General features: G+C 41.7%; 2 protein-coding genes across 6 annotated transcripts in view; both read right to left on the bottom strand.

The window, feature by feature from the left end:
* LOC309693914 (uncharacterized protein) overlaps positions 1 to 22,155 on the bottom strand; it is a 54,864-nt gene that overhangs the window by 25,646 nt on the left and 7,063 nt on the right. For 3 of the 5 annotated variants that reach the window (XM_082513557.1, XM_082513556.1, XM_082513555.1), the window contains exon 1: positions 3,131 to 3,260. The exons of 1 other annotated variant lie outside the window; for it this stretch is intronic. The gene's annotated coding sequence lies outside the window, so the exon portion shown is untranslated. Of the gene's footprint in view, positions 1 to 3,130; positions 3,262 to 22,155 lie in introns of those variants that run through there. One more of the 5 variants, XR_014272752.1, reaches the window with a different exon arrangement.
* Positions 9,493 to 21,134, bottom strand: LOC309693934 (uncharacterized protein). Its single transcript, XM_082513605.1, has 2 exons — positions 19,409 to 21,134; positions 9,493 to 9,554 (listed from the first exon to the last, which is right to left on the bottom strand). Exon 1 carries the CDS (start codon positions 21,076 to 21,078, stop codon positions 19,465 to 19,467), a length of 1,614 nt encoding a protein of 537 aa, XP_082369731.1. The 5' UTR covers positions 21,079 to 21,134; the 3' UTR covers positions 9,493 to 9,554; positions 19,409 to 19,464.

Genomic DNA, 22,155 nt, shown 5'->3' on the forward strand with positions numbered 1-22,155 from the left:
ACCTCTGATCATGTTATGGCCAACGGTGACAAGTCCAAGCATAGGGTTAAATAAACCTGACCCTGCTAAAGATGCACCTGGGAGCCTCTCTGCCCGTCTTTGCTGCCAAAACGTTGTAAACAACCCTTCTAACAAATATACACTGAACAAAAATATAAACGCAACACTTTTGTTTTTGCTCCCATTCCCCATGGGATGGACGTAGAGACCTAAAATTCATTCCAGATACACAATATAACCATCCCTCCCAAACAGTGGTCACAAATCAGTCCAAATGTGTGGTAGTGGGCACATCTGCTATATTGAGATAATCCATCCCACCTCACAGGTGTGCCACATCAGGATGCTGATCTGACATCATGAGTAGTGCACAGGTGTACCTCAGACTGCCCACAACAAAAGGCCACCCTGGAATGTGCAGTTTTTTGCGCTATTGGGGGTCTGGGGACCCAGAACCGGTCAGTATCTGGTGTGACCACCATTTGCCTCATGCAGTGCAACACATCGTCGCATGGAGTCTATCAGATTGTCAATTGTGGCCTGTGGAATGTTGGTCCACTCCACTTCAATGGCTGTGCGAGGTTGTTGGATATTCGTGGGAACTGGTACACGCTGTCGTATACGCCGGTCAAGCACATCCCGAACATGCTCAATGGGTGACATGTCCGGTGAGTATGCTGGCCATGCAAGAACTGGGACATTCTCAGCTGCCATCTGCCCTGAACAATGTGAACCATGATTCATCCGTGAAGCGCACACCTCTCCAACGTGCCAGACGCCATCGAATGTGAGCATTTGCCCACACAAGTCTGTTACGGCGACGAGCTGGAGTCAGGTCAAGACCCCGATGAGGACGACGGGCATGCAGTTGAGCGTCCCTCAGACGGTTTCTGACAGTTTGTGCAGAAATTGTTTGGTTGTGCAAACCAATTGTTCCAGCAGCTGTCTGGGTGGCTGTTCTCAGACGATCTTGGAGGTGAACCTGCTGGATGTGGAGGTCCTGGGCTGGTGTGGTTACACGAGGTCTGCGGTTGTGAGGCCGGTTGGATGTGCTGCCATATTCTCTGAAACGCCTGTGGAGACGGCTTATGGTTGAGAAATGAACATTCAATGCACGGGCGACAGATCTGGTTGACATTCCTGCTGTCAGCATGCCAATTGCACGCTCCCTCATTGCTTGTGGCATCTGTGGCATTTTGCTGTGAGACAAAACTGCACATTCCAGGGTGGCCTTTTGTTGTGGGCAGTCTGAGGTACACCTGTGCACTACTCATGATGTCAGATCAGCATCCTGATGTGGCACACCTGTGAGGTGGGATGGATTATCTCAATATAGCAGATGTGCCCACTACCACACATTTGGACTGATTTGTGACCACTGTTTGGGAGGGATGGTTATATTGTGTATCTGGAATGAATTTTAGGTCTCTACGTCCATCCCATGGGGAATGGGAGCAGTAACAAAGGTGTTGCGTTTATATTTTTGTTCAGTGTATTAAACAAATATGTAAGACTGCTTTCTTCCATTTGTGCAACATCTCTAAAGTTAGAAATATCCTGTCTCAGAGTGACGCTGAAAAACTAGTTCATGCATTTATTACTTCCAGGCTGGACGACTGTAATTCATTATTATCAGGAAGTCCAAAAAACTCCCTGAAAAGCCTTCAGCTGATCCAAAATGCTGCAGCAAGAGTCCTGACAGGGACTAGAAAGAGAGAGCAGATTTCTCCTGTTTTGGCTTCCTGTTAAATCCAGAATTGAATTCAAAATCCTGCTCCTCACATACAAGGTCTTAAATAATCAGGCCCCATCTTATCTTAATGACCTTGTAGTACCATATCACCCTATTAGAGCGCTTCGCTCTCGCTCTGCAGGCCTACTTGTTGTTCCTAGAGTATTTAAAAGTAGAATGGGAGGCAGAGCCTTCAGTTTTCAGGCCCCTCTTCTGTGGAACCAGCTTCCAGTTTGGATTCAGGAGACAGACACTATCTCTACTTTCAAGATTAGGCTTCAAACTTTCCTTTTTGCTAAAGCATATAGTTAGGGCTGGACCAGGTGACCCTGAATCCTCCCTTAGTTATGCTGCAATAGATGTAGGCTGCCGGGGATTCCCATGATGCATTGAGTTTTTCCTTTCCAGTCACCTTTCTCACTCACTATGTATTAACAGACCTCTCTGCATTGAATCATATCTGCTATTAACCTTTGTCTCTCTTCCACAGCATGTCTTTATCCTGTCTTCCTTCTCTCACCCCAACCAATCGCAGCAGATGGCCCCGCCCCTCCCTGAGCCTGGTTCTGCCGGAGGTTTCTTCCTGTTAAAAGGGAGTTTTTCCTTCCCACTGTCGCCAAAGTACTTGCTCATAGGGGGTCATATGATTGTTGGGTTTTTCTCTGTATCTATGAAGCGCCTTGAGGCGACTTTTGTTGTGATTTGGCGCTATATAAATAAAATTGAATTGAATTGAATATGACTCAACTATAACTTTGTTTGCTACCATGATTTTTTTTTAATATAGTTGTGAGTGGTAATAACATATAAATTGAAGAACACAGAGTGAGATGCACATTTTGTAGTCCATCTTCTGTCACTGTAGTTCCTTCTCGTTTTTAAGTCCTTAAAAATCCTCCTTAATACCTTTCCTTCACCTTGTAATGTTTCCCACTGTGATGAAGAAAAAATGTTAAGGAGAAGGAGGTACGAGGTAATTTTTGGACTATTCAAAGCGTGCTCTGACCACTCAGCTATCGTCTTTCCTGAGGAAATCTGACTGCTGGACCACACCCTGTAACTTTCTCTCTCTCTCCTCCCCAGCAGTTTGTTTGTTTCGGTTTCTGTTTGCTTTTTGTTTTCCACAGACTATCATCCACACTCACACATTAGTGACACAGTCATCCCACATTTGGGATTAAATAAATAAACTCCATTACTGTGTGGTCGTCCTGTTTTATCTGAGCTGATTAATGGCAGCACTCACTTTCAGTTTCACTCGCTGGTTATAAAACACTGACGGGATGAAAGCGTTTCACTCCCTGAATGACGACAGACAGCCTGTCTGACTGAAATGCCTCTTTAACTGATCAACCTGGATCATTTATCATTCATCATGATGACCCACAGTGTACTCACAGCAGAGGTCGTCGATCCTCTGAAGTTGTTCTGTCGTCTGCCTCTTGGTCTCTGAGAGGAAACAACTCCAACCGCAAACGGTCTGATATCTGCGGCTGTAAACTCTGCTGCCCCCTTGTGGCACCAACACACTGCAGCTGCTGCTACTGATCATGACAGACGAGACAACATTGAAGTAATATTAACAAGCACATTAATTAAACATTACTGAACAGATTGGTGCACAAAGAGAAAAAAAACATTGAAATTCAACTTTCATCTTCAGGAAATGTTTTTTAACACTCACAGTTTGACATCTATAAATCTGACCATAAATCTGTCAGAGGATGTCAGATAAGACCGTAGACCTGAAGAAGCCAGGAACGTTCTACTAGACATCAGCAGGAAGCTCGGTGACAAGGTGACAACTGTTGGTGTGATTATTTAGAAATGGAAGAAATATCAAATGACCATCAGCCGCTCTCGGTCTGGAGCTCCATGCTTGCCTCATGGGGTGATGGTGATCACCAGAAAGGTGGTTGTGATGGACAAACCCATGGCCACACTCTGAAGTCGCTGCCAGACAAAATGTGGTGGCCAGGGTTTGAAAGCATTAAATGCAACAGGGATAATTGGACTGCACCACCGCTTCCTGCTGAAGGGGGAGAATGTGTGTTTTCTTTAATGTAAAAACAAAGTAGTTGCCCTTAATTAAATATTTGAGTTTAGGGTTTAATGATTTTCTTCTTTGGTGTTTAGTTTATTATCAAACCAGACTGTACTGCATTGTTTCTTGTTTACAGTTGTGTTTTGTTTAGTTACCCCTCACGTGTCATAGTGGTCTGATCAGCCATTAGATATACCCTTGTGAGTCATTTCATGTTTAGGTCAGTTATGTTTGTTTGGGCAGTCAGTTGGTTTGTTAAGTTGTGGTTTTACATGAGTTGAGTTTTGTTTCTTTTACCTCTTTTATGAGCTCAACATTTATTACTTTTGTAAATATAATTTTTGGTTTAAATGCCAACCCTATTTTTCAAATAATTTCTGTGACTCCTCCTGTTTTCAACTCGGTCCATCACACAGGTCCAAGCCAGCTAAGATCAGCAAGAACCCTGTTATCATGGTTCCCAAAAGGTAGATACTCCTCCTGTCCTAGATCGACCGTCCCGCCAGGCACATGACCCTCCAGTTCCTCCACCTGTCCATCATGTATCTGGCAGGGAATGTCCCTCCAGGATAGTCGGGCTCCCCCAACCTCAGGCTTCTCGTTGAGAAGAGGGTGTCAGTTGGATTCAGGACCAGTTGATCAAATTATAATTATCAAACTACTTGTTAGTCAGTTTAGAGTATCTGAAAATGAGGGACTGTGAATAAAAATGTCTGTAATTCCTAAACAGTTACTGGAACTTTTTTGTAAAGATTACAATTTCTCATACGCTGTGTTCATCTGTCTTCAGACCACAGCTCTCTGTGCTTCTTCTACCTCTGATGTTGTTCAGTCACATTTAACTTCAAGTTGGTATTAAATGCAGTGAAATCTGTTTTCAAACAGCAGACAGTGTAGAAGCATGCAGGCATTATCTGATGAGCTGACATGTTTAAGATGAGGAATAAAAATCTTCAGGTTCGGCTTTTTTCCAGCTCAGCAGTCAGACTGAAGCAGATCAGTGATGCTGACTCGCTGACGTTTGTACCGAGAGGCCTGTTCACAGTTGCTCCTCGAGGATCATAAAGTTTATGTTGATGTTAAAACGAGGAAGAAAGATTTTAAATCTCAGCAGAGGATTAAAAATCAGCTCTTGCTGTAACTCACAGTGTGAATACAGTAGTGATGTGTCGGTCGCGAACGAAATGGCTCTTAGAGCCGGCTCCTTATTGCGAGCCATGGGTTTTTTTCTTTCTCTGTGTGTAATTTAAGTGATCTAGGTAGCTCTGTTTTGGAAGTTCAGAGCTACCTAGATCACTTATGCTAGAAATGCTAGAAATGTGTTTTGGAGTTTGTACGTGTTTTGTCTCAAGGGGCTACTTCATATATTTATTAGAATTAGAATTAGAATTCAACTTTATTGTCATTGCACATGCACAGGTACAGGGCAACGAAATGCAGTTTGCATCCATCCAGAAGTGCTTTAGTGATATAGATATATTACAATATATATTAGCAATAGTATAGATATGTAAGTATATTACAGAAATGGGTCTATTATGGTATGTTATAATGTACACGGTATGAAGTATGTTGTGAATGTTCTATAACTATAAGTATGTACAGGCTATGAACAGGATATAAATATGAAAAACTATACAGAATATGAAATAAATAACTTTACAGAATCTGAGATATACAGCTATACAGAAATGGGAACTATGCAAGTTGTAAACAGTTGTAGGGTTAAAGATTATCGAATGTACAGAATGATTATTTACACAGAGCTATACAGTAGTGCAGTTAAGATAAGTGAGGGTGTAGATAGTTTCTACAGAGGCTATATAAAGTGCTAGTGGTTGTGAGTGGTGGTTCAGTCCATGTTATTATTGTGTGTTTGAGGGTACAGTTGTCCATTGTGTGTGTGTGTGTATGTTCAGTCTATGTTTTAACGTGGGTCAGATGTCAGGAGGCAGAGTTCAGGAGTCTGACAGCTGTGGGGAAGAAGCTGTTCCGGTACCTGGTGGTCTTAGTCCGGAGGCTCCTGTGGCGCCTCCCAGAGGGCAGGAGGGTGAAGAGTCCATGTGATGGGTGACTGGGGTCTCTGATGATTTCCCCAGCCCTTTTCAGACACCGCTTCCTGTAGATGTCTTTTATGGCAGGAAGTGGTGCTCCGGCGATGCGCTGGGCAGTTTTCACGACCCTCTGCAACGCCTTCCGGTCCGAGGCAGAGCAGTTCCCGTACCAGACTGTTATACAGTTGGTCAGGATGCTCTCGATGGTGCAACGATAGAAGTTCACCAGGATGTCTGAGGACAGGTGGTTCTTCCTCAGAGTCCTCAAGAAGAAGAGGCGCTGGTGAGCCTTCTTGACCAGCTTGGAGCAGTTGGTCGTCCAGGTGAGATCCTCGGAGATGTGGACTCCCAGGAACTTGAAGCTGCTCACACGCTCCACAGCCGTCCCCTTAATGTGGATGGGTGGATGTGGGTCAGCATTCCTCCTGTAGTCCACGATGAGCTCCTTGGTCTTCTCGGTGTTAAGCAGCAGGTTGTTTGTGTCGCACCACTCAGCCAGACGATCCACCTCCTCCCTGTAGGCGGCCTCATCGTTGTCACTGATGAGGCCAATCACCGTGGTGTCATCTGCAAACTTAATGATGGTGTTGGAACCATCAGCAGGTCTGCAGTCGTGGGTGAAGAGGGAGTAGAGGAAAGGGGTCATCACACAGCCTTGTGGTACACCGGTGTTCATTGTGATGGTAGATGAGCAGCGGTTATCCAGCCGGACATGTTGGGGCCGGTTGGTCAGGAAGTCCAGTAACCATTTGCAGATGAGGGAACTGATGCCCAGGTCTGTCAGTTTCCTGATGAGTTGTGAGGGGTGGATTGTATTGAATGCTGAACTGAAGTCTATAAACAGCATTCTGGCGTAGGTGTTGTTGTTGTCCAGGTGTGAGAGGACAGCGTGCAGTGCGATGGAGACTGCATCCTCTGTGCTCCTGTTCTGGCGGTATGCGAATTGATGGGGGTCCAGGGTGGGGGGGAGACAGGATTTGAAGTGTGCTAGGACCAGTCGCTCTAAGCACTTAGTGATGATGGGGGTGAGTGCTACTGGGCGGTAATCATTGAGGCAAGATGGGTTGGAGTTTTTGGGTATGGGGACGATGGAGGTGGATTTGAAGCAGGCCGGTACCACAGCGTGGGCCAAGGACAGGTTGAATATGTCTGTGAGCACTCCTGCAAGCTCCCCAGAACACGCTCTGAGAACACGCCCGGGGATGCCATCAGGGCCTGCAGCCTTGTGGACATTGATCCTGCTCAGCACCGCTCCTACATCGGTGGGGGAGAGAATCAGAGGTTGGTGGTCTGGCGTCATGTCTGCTTTGGTTGTGGTTGTGGGGTTCCCTCGCTCAAAACGAGCATAAAAGTTGTTGAGCTCGTTGAGGAAGGAGACATCAGAGGATGCGGGGGAGGGTTTGGTGGTCCTGTAGTCTGTGATGGTCTGGAGTCCTTGCCACATGCGTCGGGGGTTGGAGTTGGAGAAGTGTTCTTCTACCTTCTTTTTGTAATGGTGTTTGGCTTTTTTGATGCCCTTCTTTAGATTAGCCCTGGCTGTACTGTAGGCGTGTGCATCTCCTGACCTAAAGGCAGTGTTGCGGGCCTTCAGGAGGAGACGAACATCCCGGTTCATCCAAGGCTTCTGGTTGGGGTACATGGTGATCCGTTTCTGGGTGGTGACACTGTCTGTGGTTTCGGAGATGTAATCCAGTACAGATGAGGCGTACTGGTCCAGGTCTGTGTGGGTGAACATATTCCAGTCTGTGTTTTTAAATCTGTCCTGGAGCACTGCGTCTGTCCCCTCTGGCCACACTTTAATTGTTGCACAGCAGGTTTCACACGTTGGATGAGTGGTGAATACCGAGGTGTGAGGAACAGGGAGAGATGGTCCGATTGTCCAATGTGGGGGAGGGGTGTGGCTTTGTAGGCTCCAGCCAGGTTGGAATACACATGGTCTAAAGTCTTGTCTCCTCTGGTGTGGCAGGAGACATGTTGGTGGAATCTGGAGAGGACTGTCTTTAAGTTGGTGTGGTTGAAGTCGCCAGCAACAATAAAAGCAGCCTCGGGATGTTTATTCTGGTGTTTGTTAATGGCTGCAGAAAGTTCTTTCATGGCCAACCTAGCATTAGCGTCGGGGGGTATATACACGGCAGTGAGTATGATCGAAGTGAATTCTCTGGGGAGATAATAAGGTCTGCATTTGACCATTAAAAACTCCGCATTAGGTGAGCAGTGACTCTCAGTAGTAGTGGAGTTCATGCACCAAGCATTGTTAATATAAATGCACAAACCTCCACTGGTCTTGCCGGAGTCATCTGCTAGCCTGTCGGCTCGGTGTGTGTGGCGTCCTGCTAACTCGATAGCATTGTCCAGGCAGCTGTTGTTCAACCATGTTTCGGTGAAAAACATGACATTTGAGTCCATAATCCGTCTGTTGTTAGTGATGGAGAGCCGTATCTCATTCATTTTGTTTGCCAGAGAACGGACATTGGCGAGGAAAATACTGGGTAAAGGCAGCCGGTGTGGTGTTAGCTTTAGCTTAGCCCGTAGCCCTCCGCGCCTACCTCGCCTTTGTTTATGATCTCGGCGCCGTCTGCGTGCACTTCCGCCCGGCCGGGGAGAGTGGGCAGCCTCCGGTATTCTGGAGATCTCTGGGATGAGTCGGAGATCGGCGATAAAACTGTTGGAGTTATGAGTCCAGATGTCCAGAAGCTCTTGTCTGCTGTAGGTCAGCAACGCACAGCAATTCTGGACGAATAATCCGGTTAAAAGTAGATAAAAAACCGCTAAATAGCAGATTCTGGAGAGACACTGAGCCTCGCGTTGTTCACGCGCCGCCATCTTGGAAGAAAACATATATATATGTTTATATATAAACATATATAAATAAAACCACTTTTTTTACATTAGTAATTCCTTTTGTGCATAATTTTATATTATTGTTAATAATAAATTAATTAAAGCAACAAAACAACCTGAAGAGCCTGTTCGGAGTCGAAAGAGCCGGTTCTCTAAAAAGAGCCGGAAATCCCATCAGTAGAATACAGAGCTCAGAACTGCCAGATTCAATGATTCTAATAAAATAATGTGTAATGTAGTAAATGCACAGAGACTAAAGGAGCACAGTTTCATTGGAAACATTCGAGCTGGTTTCAGACGGCTGAAGTTCTTCATGCTGCCTCACTGTCAGACATTACTGAGGACTCTGCTGGAAGGGAGCGCCCTCTGCTGGGCTGCTGGCCAAACTACAAGCACTGTGTTAAGTTACTGAGTGTAAATTTAAAAACGAGTGGACAGGAAGTAAATGAAAATGAAGCTGTGAATGTGTAAATGACACCTGTGAGTTAGTAAAACTACGTTTGATAGCTGATAAACATTTACTGTGTTTTATGAAGCAACTAAATTACAGAAAAATCCAGAAAAATTACAGGAAAGTAAACAAAAAGTAAAATTACACTTTTTAAATAAAAGCATAAAAATCAACACATGAAAAAGTCCATAAACATCAACATCAGGAGTCACTGAGAAAATAAACGTAATATTAGATCAAAGTTAAAGAATATAAAATATGCTGAAAACAAAAAGTAAAAAGTTGAACATTATAAAGTCCAACAAAATATATTTAACACTTCTATGTTAAAGATAAATCAGTTTAAAATGAGATCTATCAGGCAGCACACAGTAAATATGAGATTTTTATGTGTTATTTGTCTTTGTCGACTGAGTTCAAACTGATCTTGATCTTTTCCTCGTTCTACTTTGTGATCACATGAATGTTCAGTGAAGGAGTTTCTCTCCTTTGTCTGTTCTAGCCATGATCTCTGCTTTTTCTTTCATCTCCATCAGAGACTCAACTCGTCTCTTCCAGCCTGGTTTGCCCTCAGATTTCTCTCCTTCAATAAGCATGTCGATGCACTCTGGAATATACAGAGGGTTTGTCTTCAGTGATATCTCTTTAAGTCTGTTCAGACACTTAGAAGATTTCTCTATCAGTTTCATCACTTCAACCTGTAACGTTTCATATTGAGCCTTCAGTTTTTCAGCAATCTTCTCCATTCCCAGGTATCGCCTCCTCTCTGCTCCATATTTGTTAGGTTTCTCACTCGTCTCTTTTATCTCCTCAAGCTTGGCTAACCCAAGTTTCACCTGCTCCTGCAGATTCTCAATTGAAATCTCGAGCTGCTTTCTTTCTCTGAGGACTTCCTTTGTCAGTGTCAAGCTTTTAGTTTCTATAAGACTCAGAACGGCAAAAAAACTCTTCATGCTTTCTGCCCCCATTTCCCAAAAAATCTGATCAAAGCCTCCTTTATTACCCTTCCTCCAACTGACTTCTTCAGATGATCTTTTATGTGCAAACAAGGCTGGATTATTAAATTTGAAGTGAACCGGCAGTCCGTCTTTTGTTTTAGGACATGGGACTCCTGCAGCATTGATCGCCTCGAGAACTGGAGGTCGCTGACCGTCTGCAAATGTCACCACAATGCTGATGTTTTCTGCCACATCTTTGCCAAAGATTGAGAGCACTGAATCAAACACATATTTCTGTGTTGCTGTGAGTTGTGCTAAAGCAGCCTGAGCTACAAAACACACAGCATCGATTTCACTGACACCATGTGAGGAAGTGAAGAGATTACGTAGCTGCTCTACGATCTCTCTGTCTCTTTCTATGCCTCTTGTATCTCCAAAGCCTGGAGTGTCAATAATGGTCAGAGAGAACGGGATTTGAAATCCCTCCTGGTGGTTGATTTTGTAAACAGTGACTTCAGAGGTCTGACTGTGAGCTTCGATACAGGGGGTTGAAATGCCCCAATTTTTACTGGAACTATCTGGCTACTCAACTAAGGACAATTATGTTTTATTTTTCATCCCAGAATAACCCTCCTTGGGTTGGGATGGAAGCAAATTCTCTTAAAATGCCATTAAACTTGTACTTATACTCTGCACAGCCAAAACAATTAAAGAAAGAAAGAAATAATCCTATAGTCCAAAATATGATTGAAGTTTGGTTTACAGTAAAAGAAATGATGAATATTAAGAATAATCTCTCTCAGTTTAGTCCTATTTGGGGAAATGCTTTATTTGCACCAGGAAAGTTGGACGCAGGGTTCCAGGGTTGGGCAGAAAAAGGTGTTGGGAAAGTGGTGAATAATGGTTTCATTTGAGGATTTAGTCTCAAAATTTCAAATCCCCCAAAACATTTCTTTAAGTATTTACAGATTAGAAGCTTCAAAACAATCGATTAATAGTAACCTAAAGCTATTACAATACAACTGGATCATGCAAACATATGTAACAGGGGTGAAATTGAACAAATATAACAACAGAATTCCACATACATGTTTTAAATGTGGGGAAGCCCGTGGGACATTTTTCCACTGAATATGGGAATGCAGAATTGTCAGTGCATTTTGGCAGGAGGTGATGAACAAAATAAACCAAATTTTAACTACAAAGATTGTTTTAGATGCAGAAATGTTGCTATTACATATTTATCCAAAAAATCTTAAACTAAGAGCCCATCAAATTAAGTTTATGGATTATTGTACATTACAGGCAAATGTATAATTGCATTAAACTGGAAAAAAATCAATCCTCCTGCTATTATGCTATTGAGTGTTTACAAGTCTTTGTATGCTGTTACAAAAACAATAAAAAGATTGTTAAAAAAAACCCCACACAACTCTACAAATTATCCATTTCTTTTTTGTGGTACAGCTTGTCACTTTTGCTCAATCCAACATGGAAGCTAAATGCAAATAGCATTTTCCTCATTTCCTTGACTAAGAATGTCATTTTAAAAAGTATCCTATGTGACTTACATTGCAGTAATGTTAAATTCAACTACATATAATTCAGAAATAGTCATTAATTGCCTTTTAAAATTTGAAGTTTTTTATTAGTGTGTGCTAAAATATGTGACTTTGCAGGAGTTTCTGAACTTTTTATTGTTCATTATGATGTTCTACATCAAAGATTCTGATTCATTTTGATGTGAAAAAAAATCAGTTACAGTACAGAAGCAATCTTTTTATTATTTTGATTCAGGTTAATGTTTTTTTAATGTAGAAATTAAAGAATAAAGTAAAGAAACCTTTTATTACACTGAACATTTGCAAATCCTTGCTCTTTCCACAATCTCCTCTTTAGACCGTCACATTTTTTTATTTTATCTTTTTATTTATTTACCTTCACTATTTTTTAAATTTGATTTACTTGTATTTTCTCTTATTTCATTTTAACTTCAAGACAAATGTGTATGAGGAAAAAGGTAAAAGAAACTTGACAGTTATAGTGAAAAAAAAATGAATTCAGACTTTCATTTTGGCTCCCTCTTGCATTCTATGTTTTGAGATATCAGTCTTCCAAAGTTCTTACAATTGTTAAAGTTTCAAACTTGATTTCAGTAACTGAATATTTTTCTAGCAAAAACTTTGTCATTCAGGCTCCTTTAATTTCCAACAATGCAAATTTGAGAAAACAAAAATCAGAATCTATAAGTTCCAATTCTTATTTCTTACTTTGACAGTTGTATGATCAGAGCTCTTTCTTAGTTGAAATTAATATTTGAAAAAGCGTGGCAATATTTAATTGTACTTAATTTTTCTCTTATGTCTCTCAGGACCCAAGCTCGTTGCCCCCAGCCTGGTTTGGTCTCTGATCTTTCTCCCTCAATAAGCATGTTGATGTACTCTTGAGTGGAGAGAGGATTTGGCTTCAATCTTATTGCTCCAAGTCTGTCCAAACACTTTGCAGATCTCTCCAGTAGTTTCTTCACATTATCCTGCAGAAGATGTTCTTTACAGATCAGGTTTGATTTCAGTCCTTCAACAACTGTCTGATCTTTGTTGGTTTTTGGATATTTTTCTTTCAGCTCTTTCACTGTTTGTTTCTCTCTGACTCTCTGATACTCCCAACTGTACTTTTGTAAAAAGTGTACATTAATGTGACATTTGTTTGGACACTCAGTGCAGAATCCACGTGACCAAACTTCTTCACAGCCTTCTTTCTCTGAATCCCTGGATGTGGAGGAGGGATAGTAACAGGTGACATGACACTGCTGACAGTTGATGATGAAGTTTCCTGTACCAAAAATACGAGCTTTATAAGGCTTCTTGACAGCGACTGTAAACTCAAAGTTCCTATATCTGTTGATCTCTGCCTCATATTCATCAAGTTGAAGTCTTGTGTTTTTTAACTCTACAAACCTGGCTAATCCAAGTTTAATCTGCTTCTGCAGATCTTCCACTGAATCCTCGAGCTGCTTTCTTCCTCTGAGGACCTCCTGTGTCAGTGTCACGCTTTTAGTTTGAGTCACATTCAGAGCAGCAAAAAATATCTCCATGCTTTTCGTCCCCATGTTCCAAAACATCTCATTAAAGCTAATGACATCATTATATTTATCAATATCTTGCTCTTCATCATCGTCTTCATTGTAAACTTCTTTATCATCACTGTCTATGTATTCAACATCATAATCATCATCATCTGTTTCTTCCACAGATGATCTGTTGTGTGCAAACAAGGCTGAATCATTGAACTTGAAGTGAACTGGCAGCCCGTCTTTTGTTTTAGGACATGGGACACCTGAAGCTTTTACTGCGTCTAGAACTGGAGGATGTTGGCTGTTTGTGAATGTCACCAGGATCCTGATGTTTTCTGCCAAATCTTTGGCAAAGATTGAGAGCACTGACTGTGATGCTGCCAACATTATCACAAATGTGGAAGCCAACTGCTCAGCCTCTGTGAGTGGTGGTGGTGGAGGACCCCCACCTGTTTTTCGGGCCTCCGCTTTTTTTCTGTTGGCTATAACGGGTCACATTTGAGCATACAGAGTAAGCAAATATGTACTTGTAATGTGCTCAGATAATTTCAATAAGTGCTTACAGAAAGGAAATTAATGTAGCCTCTAACTGCAATTGATTTACATGGGACAAACAGACCAAGCACTATGGCTCATAATACAATTACACCTTACCTGTTTGGACTATATTTTTATATTTCATTTTTACTTGCTGCCAGGAACGTTTGGGGCCTGTTGGGTTGCACCTGCGCTCAAATCACGTCACAAAATAAAATGTATGAAATATAAAATAAAATATAATAAAATAAGGTGTTAAATGGGTGGAAATCCCTCGATCAACGTTTAAATTAACACTCACGCATTGACTCTGTCGGCTATGTTTTGCCATGCATGCTCTCTTTCTTTTGCAGCTGTGGCTGTGTTACTTTTTTCCGCGGAATTTGCATGTTATCAGCATATGCTGCCATCAGAATTTCGGCCTCAAGCGCTGTAAAATACATTGACCGCGCCTTCTTTCCCTCCGTCTCCATGGTGACTCGCTTAATCTGTGCTCCACTAATCAGGGCTTTATGTATCCTCGTGCGCGCGCTTAACTTGGGGTTAAAGCAACTCCGGGTTGATTGAACTAATTGTTATCAGCCTTTCTGAAACCGAATATTCCGAGTTGGACAGTTCGGGGTTACTCAACCCTGAGTATCGTTTTTCACTCTGAGTTTTCTAAACCGGCTTCCTGAAATAGGGCCCTGGGAGCCTCTCTGCCCGTCTTTGCTGCCAAAACGTTGTAAACAACCCTTCTTTTAACAAATATAGTAAACACACTTGGCCTGGCTGAGAATCAATGTTTCCTTGTTATGCAAACAAAGTTTTTTGCAGCTGTTTACCTAAAAATGCAACCAAGTTTTTCAAATAAACATTTCAAACTATTTACAGAACAATCAGCTGTTCTGCATCAAATCTGATGCCACACAAATTATTTGTGCCGCTCCAAAAAATAATTTCTGTCCACTATGAGATGAAGGAGAACAACAGCCTGATACCTGCAGGCCTGACAGCAGCAGATGTGTCACTGCTGTAACACCTGTAACACTCAGCAGTCGCCTCATTGTTCTGACACACACAACAAAACTATTGACTACACTACACACTAACTACACACTCACTACACACTAACTACACACTAACTACACACTCACTACACACTAACTACACACTAACTACACACTAACTACACACTAACTACACACTCACTACACAAGATTTGTGCTAAACGTCGCAAATCTCTCACATCTCAAACACGCCGTCACTCCTAAAACTTCCCCCTCCCTAAACAACTAAATGCCACGTTGCCATATCATTTTTTGATTGGTCCACGTGGTACATTTTTCCACCAATAGGAAAGGCTGGGCGGGGGTTTGGTTTCCAAATATAAACGACAGTATTCAGGAAGAAAAACAAACATTGCAGATATTTTATCATAACTCTGGTTTTACGTGGCCGATCAACACAATTTAAAAACTGGTATAAAGTCCACACTTTTCCCATCAGTTGTTCCATCTGTCCTGCTCACATCTCCAATGGTTGTACACGCTGTCATTAACGTGGCTTCACTTTTTGTGCGCAACGCAGATTTTGTGTGCGCAGAGACCGAGCCAGCGCAGCTTAGAGGGAACATTGGTCCTATATAAGAAATATTCTTCTTAAGAAGGCTTTGTGAAAATCATTCCAGACCTATCTACTATTATTTATTCAAAGCCTTTTGGTTATATGATGTTGAGATTTAAATATAGATTTTAAGGCTTATTTTCTTATTATATTGTTTTATGTACTTTAATAATGAAGGTTTGTACAGCAAGGCCCCTTTAGACTCATAAACTAAGTGCTCAGCCAGACTGAAAAACAGGAAGTTAGTGTAGAGCTATACAAGCATATTAATAAATACAGGAAGCCAGACAGAAAAGAGGAACTTGTACCATATAAGGAGTGTTTGTATCGAAACTGTGTGACGTGTAAAGTACCAAAATAACACCTATATGTGAGACGTTTTTAAATTCTAATGTTAGAGTTTCTGCAACTAGCTTTGGGGCTGTGCAGGGCTCTCTCTCTGTCTCTCTCTGTCTTCCGGAAGATGATTGAATAAAAGAAATATAAATGTTTTGACCACTATGAGTCGGGTTTTCTCTGTTCTATCATGGGGACAAAAGGATCGGGTTTTAATAAGACCTACCTTGGCTCTTGTGCAGGTGAAACCAAAGGGAAGATTTGCTTCACCATATTTTCTAGTCTTTGGCTTAGAATGAAGTTGGTTTGGAAACATATTCAACGATGTTTCATCTCCTTCTTTGCGTTTCTGTGGGCGCCCCGTGCTGGCAGTGTCCAAGCGTTTTGTTTTTTCCCCCCTTTTCATTCCGCGCCCCACCTGCAATGGCTCTGCGCCTCCCCTAGGGGGCGGGCCCCACACTTGGGGAAGGTCTGCTCTAGCAGATCATTACATGAAGGAACCTGTTAAACACAAGCGCACTCATGCTCACAGGTGTACACACGGGTGATCACACACACAAACTACACCCTTTTTGGCTCCTACCTCAAAGCACACTGTGTTCTGTTGATCTTATGTGCTGCACAATAATGTTTAATATTTAGTATTTACTGTCATATTCCCATAGATCATCGTGTTGTTGTTTATTCTATTGCTCTCGTTTTCTTTGCTTGTTTTCTCTTTTTTCCTTTCTCAACAGCTGATCCAGGTGATTGATGTGTATATTTTTTGTCTGTTTGTTTTGTTCCTCTTCCCCACTGTTTTTCTTTCCCTCTTTCTTTCTCCCTTTTCTTTTCCCCAGTCAAGTCTGTCCCGTGTGTAGCAAGTGAAAATAAAATAAAATAAACAATAAAAGCAAAGGTGAATCAAATAGACCAATACGGCAAGGCTGGGATGGTCCAAGTGCCAAACAGCCCTGGTGGAGTGAGGAGCTGTAGAGAGAAGCAGATGCTCTGTTTCTAAAGATGTTTTAAGCTTGCTTCAAAGATTCTGTGCAGCAGCTTTAAATGTTTTCCAAATGCACACATACACTTATCAGTGTTTCTCAAAACTTTTCACAGTGACTGAGAAAATGTCAAGCTCTCCCAAGTAGCTGTTATGGCAAATGCAGATGGACCCAGGAAGCAGAACACACGGAGGCAGAGTTGGGGTGAAGACAGTTTATTTACAGTGAGGGGGAGGTATTTACAAGGACAAAATATATACAACAGTGTATGAATGGGGACGCGGAGCCAGGACGTGCAGGTGACGAAAACACACACAGGTAGTGCACTCGATCTAAAAAAGGAGAGGGACGAGAATTAGGAGGGTCTTGCCCAATAACCGAGAAAAGCTTAAGTAAACTTTACAGAGAGTTGGAGAGTGTGGAGCAGGGAAATTATTTTACTGCTATTGGTAAATAATCATCATTATTACTATTGCATTAATAATATAATCTGCAGCATTGATATTGCATTCAGAGGTTTAAACAGTGTGTGTGTCTTTCAGAAAGACTAAGTTGCAGTTGACAGGAAGTTGCAGAGAGTTTGCAGAACTGAAACCGAAAGTTATTCTGAGGAGCAGGTTAGACGAGGCTATTTGAATTACTAGGTTATTCAAATTGTCTGTTATACTTTTATATTCTTTTATTAAGCTTTTAGTAGAAGTTCTTGATTAAAACATTTATTCAACATAGTACATATAGTTTCAGTTAGGTTATTACACATAAGGATGAGCCTCTGGTCTGGTAAAAGGTCAGAAGTGCAACGGGTGAGATGAGAGAGCATTTGAGGACGACACACACACACACACACACACACACTCAGTTAGAGAATCATTTATAGGTGGAAGTTTAATCATGTTTTGCTTGGGGTTGCAAAAAGAGCAGTTTGTCGCAGAACTGCTGCTGAGGTGTCAAGATGACAAGAGAGCATCCGGCAGTGACAGGAAGTACCTGCCATGAAGATAGAAGACAACGTTCTTTTAAACCGTGTTAAAAGTCATTGTGGTTTTGATTTGACGTATGTATATATTCTGTCTGTGACGTATGAAGGGGCGTCATTAATTCAAACCCTGATGCTATAAAAATCTGTATGCGTTGATTAAGTCGAAGATTAATCCCTGTCTGCGTACAGAGTGGTCTTCCCACGTGTGTATTCATTAAAATCAATTGTTTGACCAAGATCTTCTGGACCTGGTTGTTTGTACTCTCCTTCCTCAATTATGTGAACCTTAACAAGAGCTTACTTGGTACTGTTTGATGCCAAAACCTCCAGTCGGAAAACAAACCAGGCGAGGCAAAATCCTAAGGAGGAAACAAAACTCCTTACAGTCGCCAAAATAATCCAAGGGCTCCAGCAGGCAGGGGCAGAAGTTCAGACACTCCAAAAATGCCAATACTCCGACAATAGTCTTCTGTCAGGTAGCTCCTAAAGAACACTTCTGAGGAAAACATCTGATGAGTAACAGGTGTGCCAGGTTCAGTGACTCACTGCCCCGCCTACCTATACAAAAGGGGAGGCACCAAAAAACACATACAGACAAAAATACCACATAACCAGAATCCAACTCCTAACAGTAGCACTATGAAAGCATGAAAGTCATAAATCTTACAACACAAAATTACTATCTGTTTCTAAAATGAAAAGTCACATTGGTTAAAATAAAATACAAACTGTGCAGAGCCATAGTAGAATCTGCAGTAAAGATCTTTTCATACATTTAGAGATTGTACCAAAGGCAGAGGTTCCTCCATTTCTATAATTCTTTTATCATTATTTTGTACATTTGTAGATTTCAAGGATTCTTCTGTTTTTGCAGTTATTTTTATGTACCCGTGTACCTATTATGTACCTATTATACACACACATGAAAAGTGAATCTCTGTCCAAAAATGCACTCAGTTTACTTTTGACTCACTGTGAGCATCATTCATTATTCTCCCAGTAATTAAGGTTAGGATTTGTATATTTTTATTCCAATCCATTCTTCTTTTGCAGCATTTAAATAACCTTTATCAGATTTGATGGTTTTGTTACAGACTTTTCAAAATGTGGGATTAAATTGTGTTAAAATGTACAAAACAGTGATGTCATGTTTTGTGACGAGGACCGAGGCACAGAGAGACTTGATGAATTTAAGAATCTTATGGTTTAATAAAGAAATTTGCAGACTTGCACAGAGATGGTAAAATTATGATGACTGGTAACGGAGATGAAGACAACAGACGACGAGGACAGGGAGGAACAGGGGTTTAAATGCACCGAGGAGACAGACAGAGAGAACTCAGGACAACTGGAGACATTTAAGGATGCAGGGACTGACAGAGACGGGGACGAAGTCTCAAACTCCTCCGAGTAAAGTTTGTTGCCTGGCTGGTCAGTTCTCTGGGTGCTCAGCACCCTCAAAGCTCTGATCCTAGCAGCGCCCTGATAGCTGATAAACATTTACTGTGTTTTATGAAGCAACTAAATTACAGAAAAATTACAGGAAAGTAAACAAAAAGTAAAATTACACTTTTTAAATAAAAGCATAAAAATCAACACAATAAAAACTCCATAAACATCAACATCAGGAGTCACTGAGAAAATAAACATAATATTAGATCAAAGTTAAAGAATATAAAATATTCTGAAAACAAAAAGTTACAGGTTGAACATTGTAAAGTCCAATAAAATATAATCACACTTCTATGTTAAAGATAAACCAGTTCAAAATGAGATCTTATCAGGCAGCAAACAGTAAATATGAGATTTTTTACGTGTTGTTTGTCTTCATCGACTGAGTTCAAACTGGTCTCGACCTTTTCTTTGTTCTTCTTTGTGATCACATGAATGTTCAGTGAAGGAGTTTCTCTCCTTGCTCTATTTTAGCCATGAGCTCTGCTTTTCCTTTCATCTCCATCAGAGACTGAACTCGTTGCTTCCAGCCTTCTTTGCCCTCAGATTTCTCTCCTTCAATAAGCACGTCGATGTACTCTGGAATATACAGAGGGTTTGTCTTCAGTGCTATCTCTTTGAGTCTGTTCAGACACTTGGAAGATTTCTCCATCAGTTTCACTACGTCAGCCTGTAAATATTTATATTCAGCCTTTAGTTTGTCAACCAGTCGCTGAACAGTCATCTTCTCTTCTCTGGCTCTATCATACTTTTCTTTCAGCTCCTTTATTGTTCTTTTCTCTTTAACGTCTTTATAGTACCATCTGTACTTCTGATTAAAGTGTACATTCCAAATACATTTGCCTGGACACTGAGTACAGTATCCATCTGGTCCCATTGCTGTGCACTTTCTTTTATCTGCATCATTTGCTATGGGACAGGGATAGTGACAGGTGACATGACATTGCTGACAGTTGGTGATGTAGTTTCCAGAGCCAGAAAGGTCCACATAAACAGGCTTTTTGACAGTAACTTCAAATTCAAAGTTCTCATTTCTGCCGATCTCTGCTTCATATTCTTTAAGTTTTTCCCTCGTCTCTTTTATCTCCTCAAGCTTGGCTAACCCAAGTTTCACCTGCACCTGCAGACTCTCAACTGAAATCTCGAGCTGCTTTCTTTCTCTGAGGACTTCCTTTGTCAGTGTCAAGCTTTTAGTTTCTATTTTATTCAGAGTGGCAAAAAACCTTTTCATGCTTTTTGTCCCCATCTCCCAAAACATCTGATCAAAGCCTCCTTCATCATCGTCATCACTCATTCTGTCTCCTTCAGCTGATTTGTTATTTGCAAACAGCGCTGAGTTATTGAACTTGAAGTGAACCGGCAGGTTGTTTGTTTTAGGACATGGGACTCCTGCAGCATTGATCGCCTCGAGAACTGGAGGTCGCTGACCGTCTGCAAATGTCACCAGGATCCTGATGTTTTCTGCCACATCTTTGCCAAAGATTGAGAGCACTGAATCAAACACATATTTTTGTGTTGGTGTGAGTCGTGCTAAAGCAGCCTGAGCTACAAAACACACAGCATCGATTTCACTGACACCATGTGAGGAAGTGAAGAGATTACGTAGCTGCTCTGTGATCTCTCTGTCTCTTTCTATGCCTCTTGTATCTCCAAAGCCTGGAGTGTCAATAATGGTCAGAGAGAACGGGATTTGAAATCCCTCCTGGTGGTTGATTTTGTACACAGCGACTTCAGAGGTCTGACTGTGAGCTCGTGATGTTGACTGATCCTCATTAATGAATTTAAACCTGAAACTGTCCTCCCACTCTACACCAACAATGTAGTTGATCATCCCATCGATCAGAGTGGACTTTCCTGATCCTGTCGCTCCAAGAAGCATTATTGTACGATTCTGCCTCGTGCTTTCTTCTCCAAAGTCAAACTTCCTGCATCCATCTATGTTCATGTGTTCTTCTGTCAGAGGCAGTTTGTAAACTGAGGGGGAATCAGATTTGATCTTTTTACTTTTATGCCTGAGAAGCTCTTTGAGGTGTTTAAATCTTACGTGTGCCATGCTTGAATTTGGTTCAAGTCTAAGTTTTGCAGGAGGGCTGCAGGGTAAGGTTTTAATAGAAACTTGATTATCCGGCCCGACACCTGCTGAGGTCACTGCTCTGCATCTGAACACATACTCTGTGTTTGGCTTCAGATCTCTCACTGTGACTTCTTCAGCCTTTGCTTCTGTCTTCTGCTGCCGTCCATCCTCTCCACTGACACAGTACTCAAGGTGATGTTCTCCGCTCCAAATCTGGGTGGAGAAATCTTCAGTGTCACACTGTTGTGGTTTAGACAACAATTCTGATGCTAAAGATCCAAACGGGACACCAAAAAAATAAAAAAAAAAAAATTTCTTCAGGGTTACTTTTACTTCAGCTTTCAAGCAGACTTCCTGTTAGTATTCAGACCAAGTGGTTTATGTCAGCTGCTGTCAGAGTTTCAGGCTTTGAAGGAAGCTCAAAGTTCTCACTGACAGTAAATCCACCTTCATAAAGGTGGATGCTGGAACCTTCCTGGGTCTCATTAGTTAACCCCACTGTCAGGAACTTCATGTTCTTGTTCTCCTTGTTGGCCTCTGCAAAATCACTGAAGAGTTTTGCTTTTCTCCACATTTCAGCTGTTACTTCTTTTGAGGCGTACCATTGTTCCTTCTCTACATCATGAGTGTGAGGATCTTGAAGGTCTGGGTTGGTTTTTCCTTTTAAGTATCTTGATAAAGCTGAGAGGTACGGTTCATCCTTTCCCAGAGAGGTGAAAACAAAACACACAACATGCTCTGCACTCAGACTTTCCTTGTACAGATCATTTTGAGACGAGATGATTTTGGTGTTTTTCATCATCCTGGTAAAAGACATTAAAGTGTAGATTTCTCTCTCTTTACAGTCCATCCACTCGTTCAGGTTTTTGCTGCTGAAAGGTGAAGAATGTCTCTTCTTCAGGATCTCTGCAAGCTCAGCTTCCTCTTCTCCTCCTCCTCGGATTGATGGAAGCTTCTTGGCCAAAGTCTGTTGGAATTCCAGCTTGAACTCAGAGCACATTTCTTTGAAAGTTTTCATTTTCTTACCAATCTGTGGGAACTGCTGTGCAATGCTGG

Source organism: Aulonocara stuartgranti, assembly GCF_965226115.1.
Source record: "Aulonocara stuartgranti genome assembly, chromosome: 18".
In the NCBI taxonomy this organism is placed as follows: domain Eukaryota; kingdom Metazoa; phylum Chordata; class Actinopteri; order Cichliformes; family Cichlidae; genus Aulonocara; species Aulonocara stuartgranti.

Bases quoted from the DNA above. Each gene is read 5' to 3' on its own strand.
- LOC309693934 (XM_082513605.1), bottom strand. From the start codon at position 21,078: ATGGCACACGTAAGATTTAAACACCTCAAAGAGCTTCTCAGGCATAAA.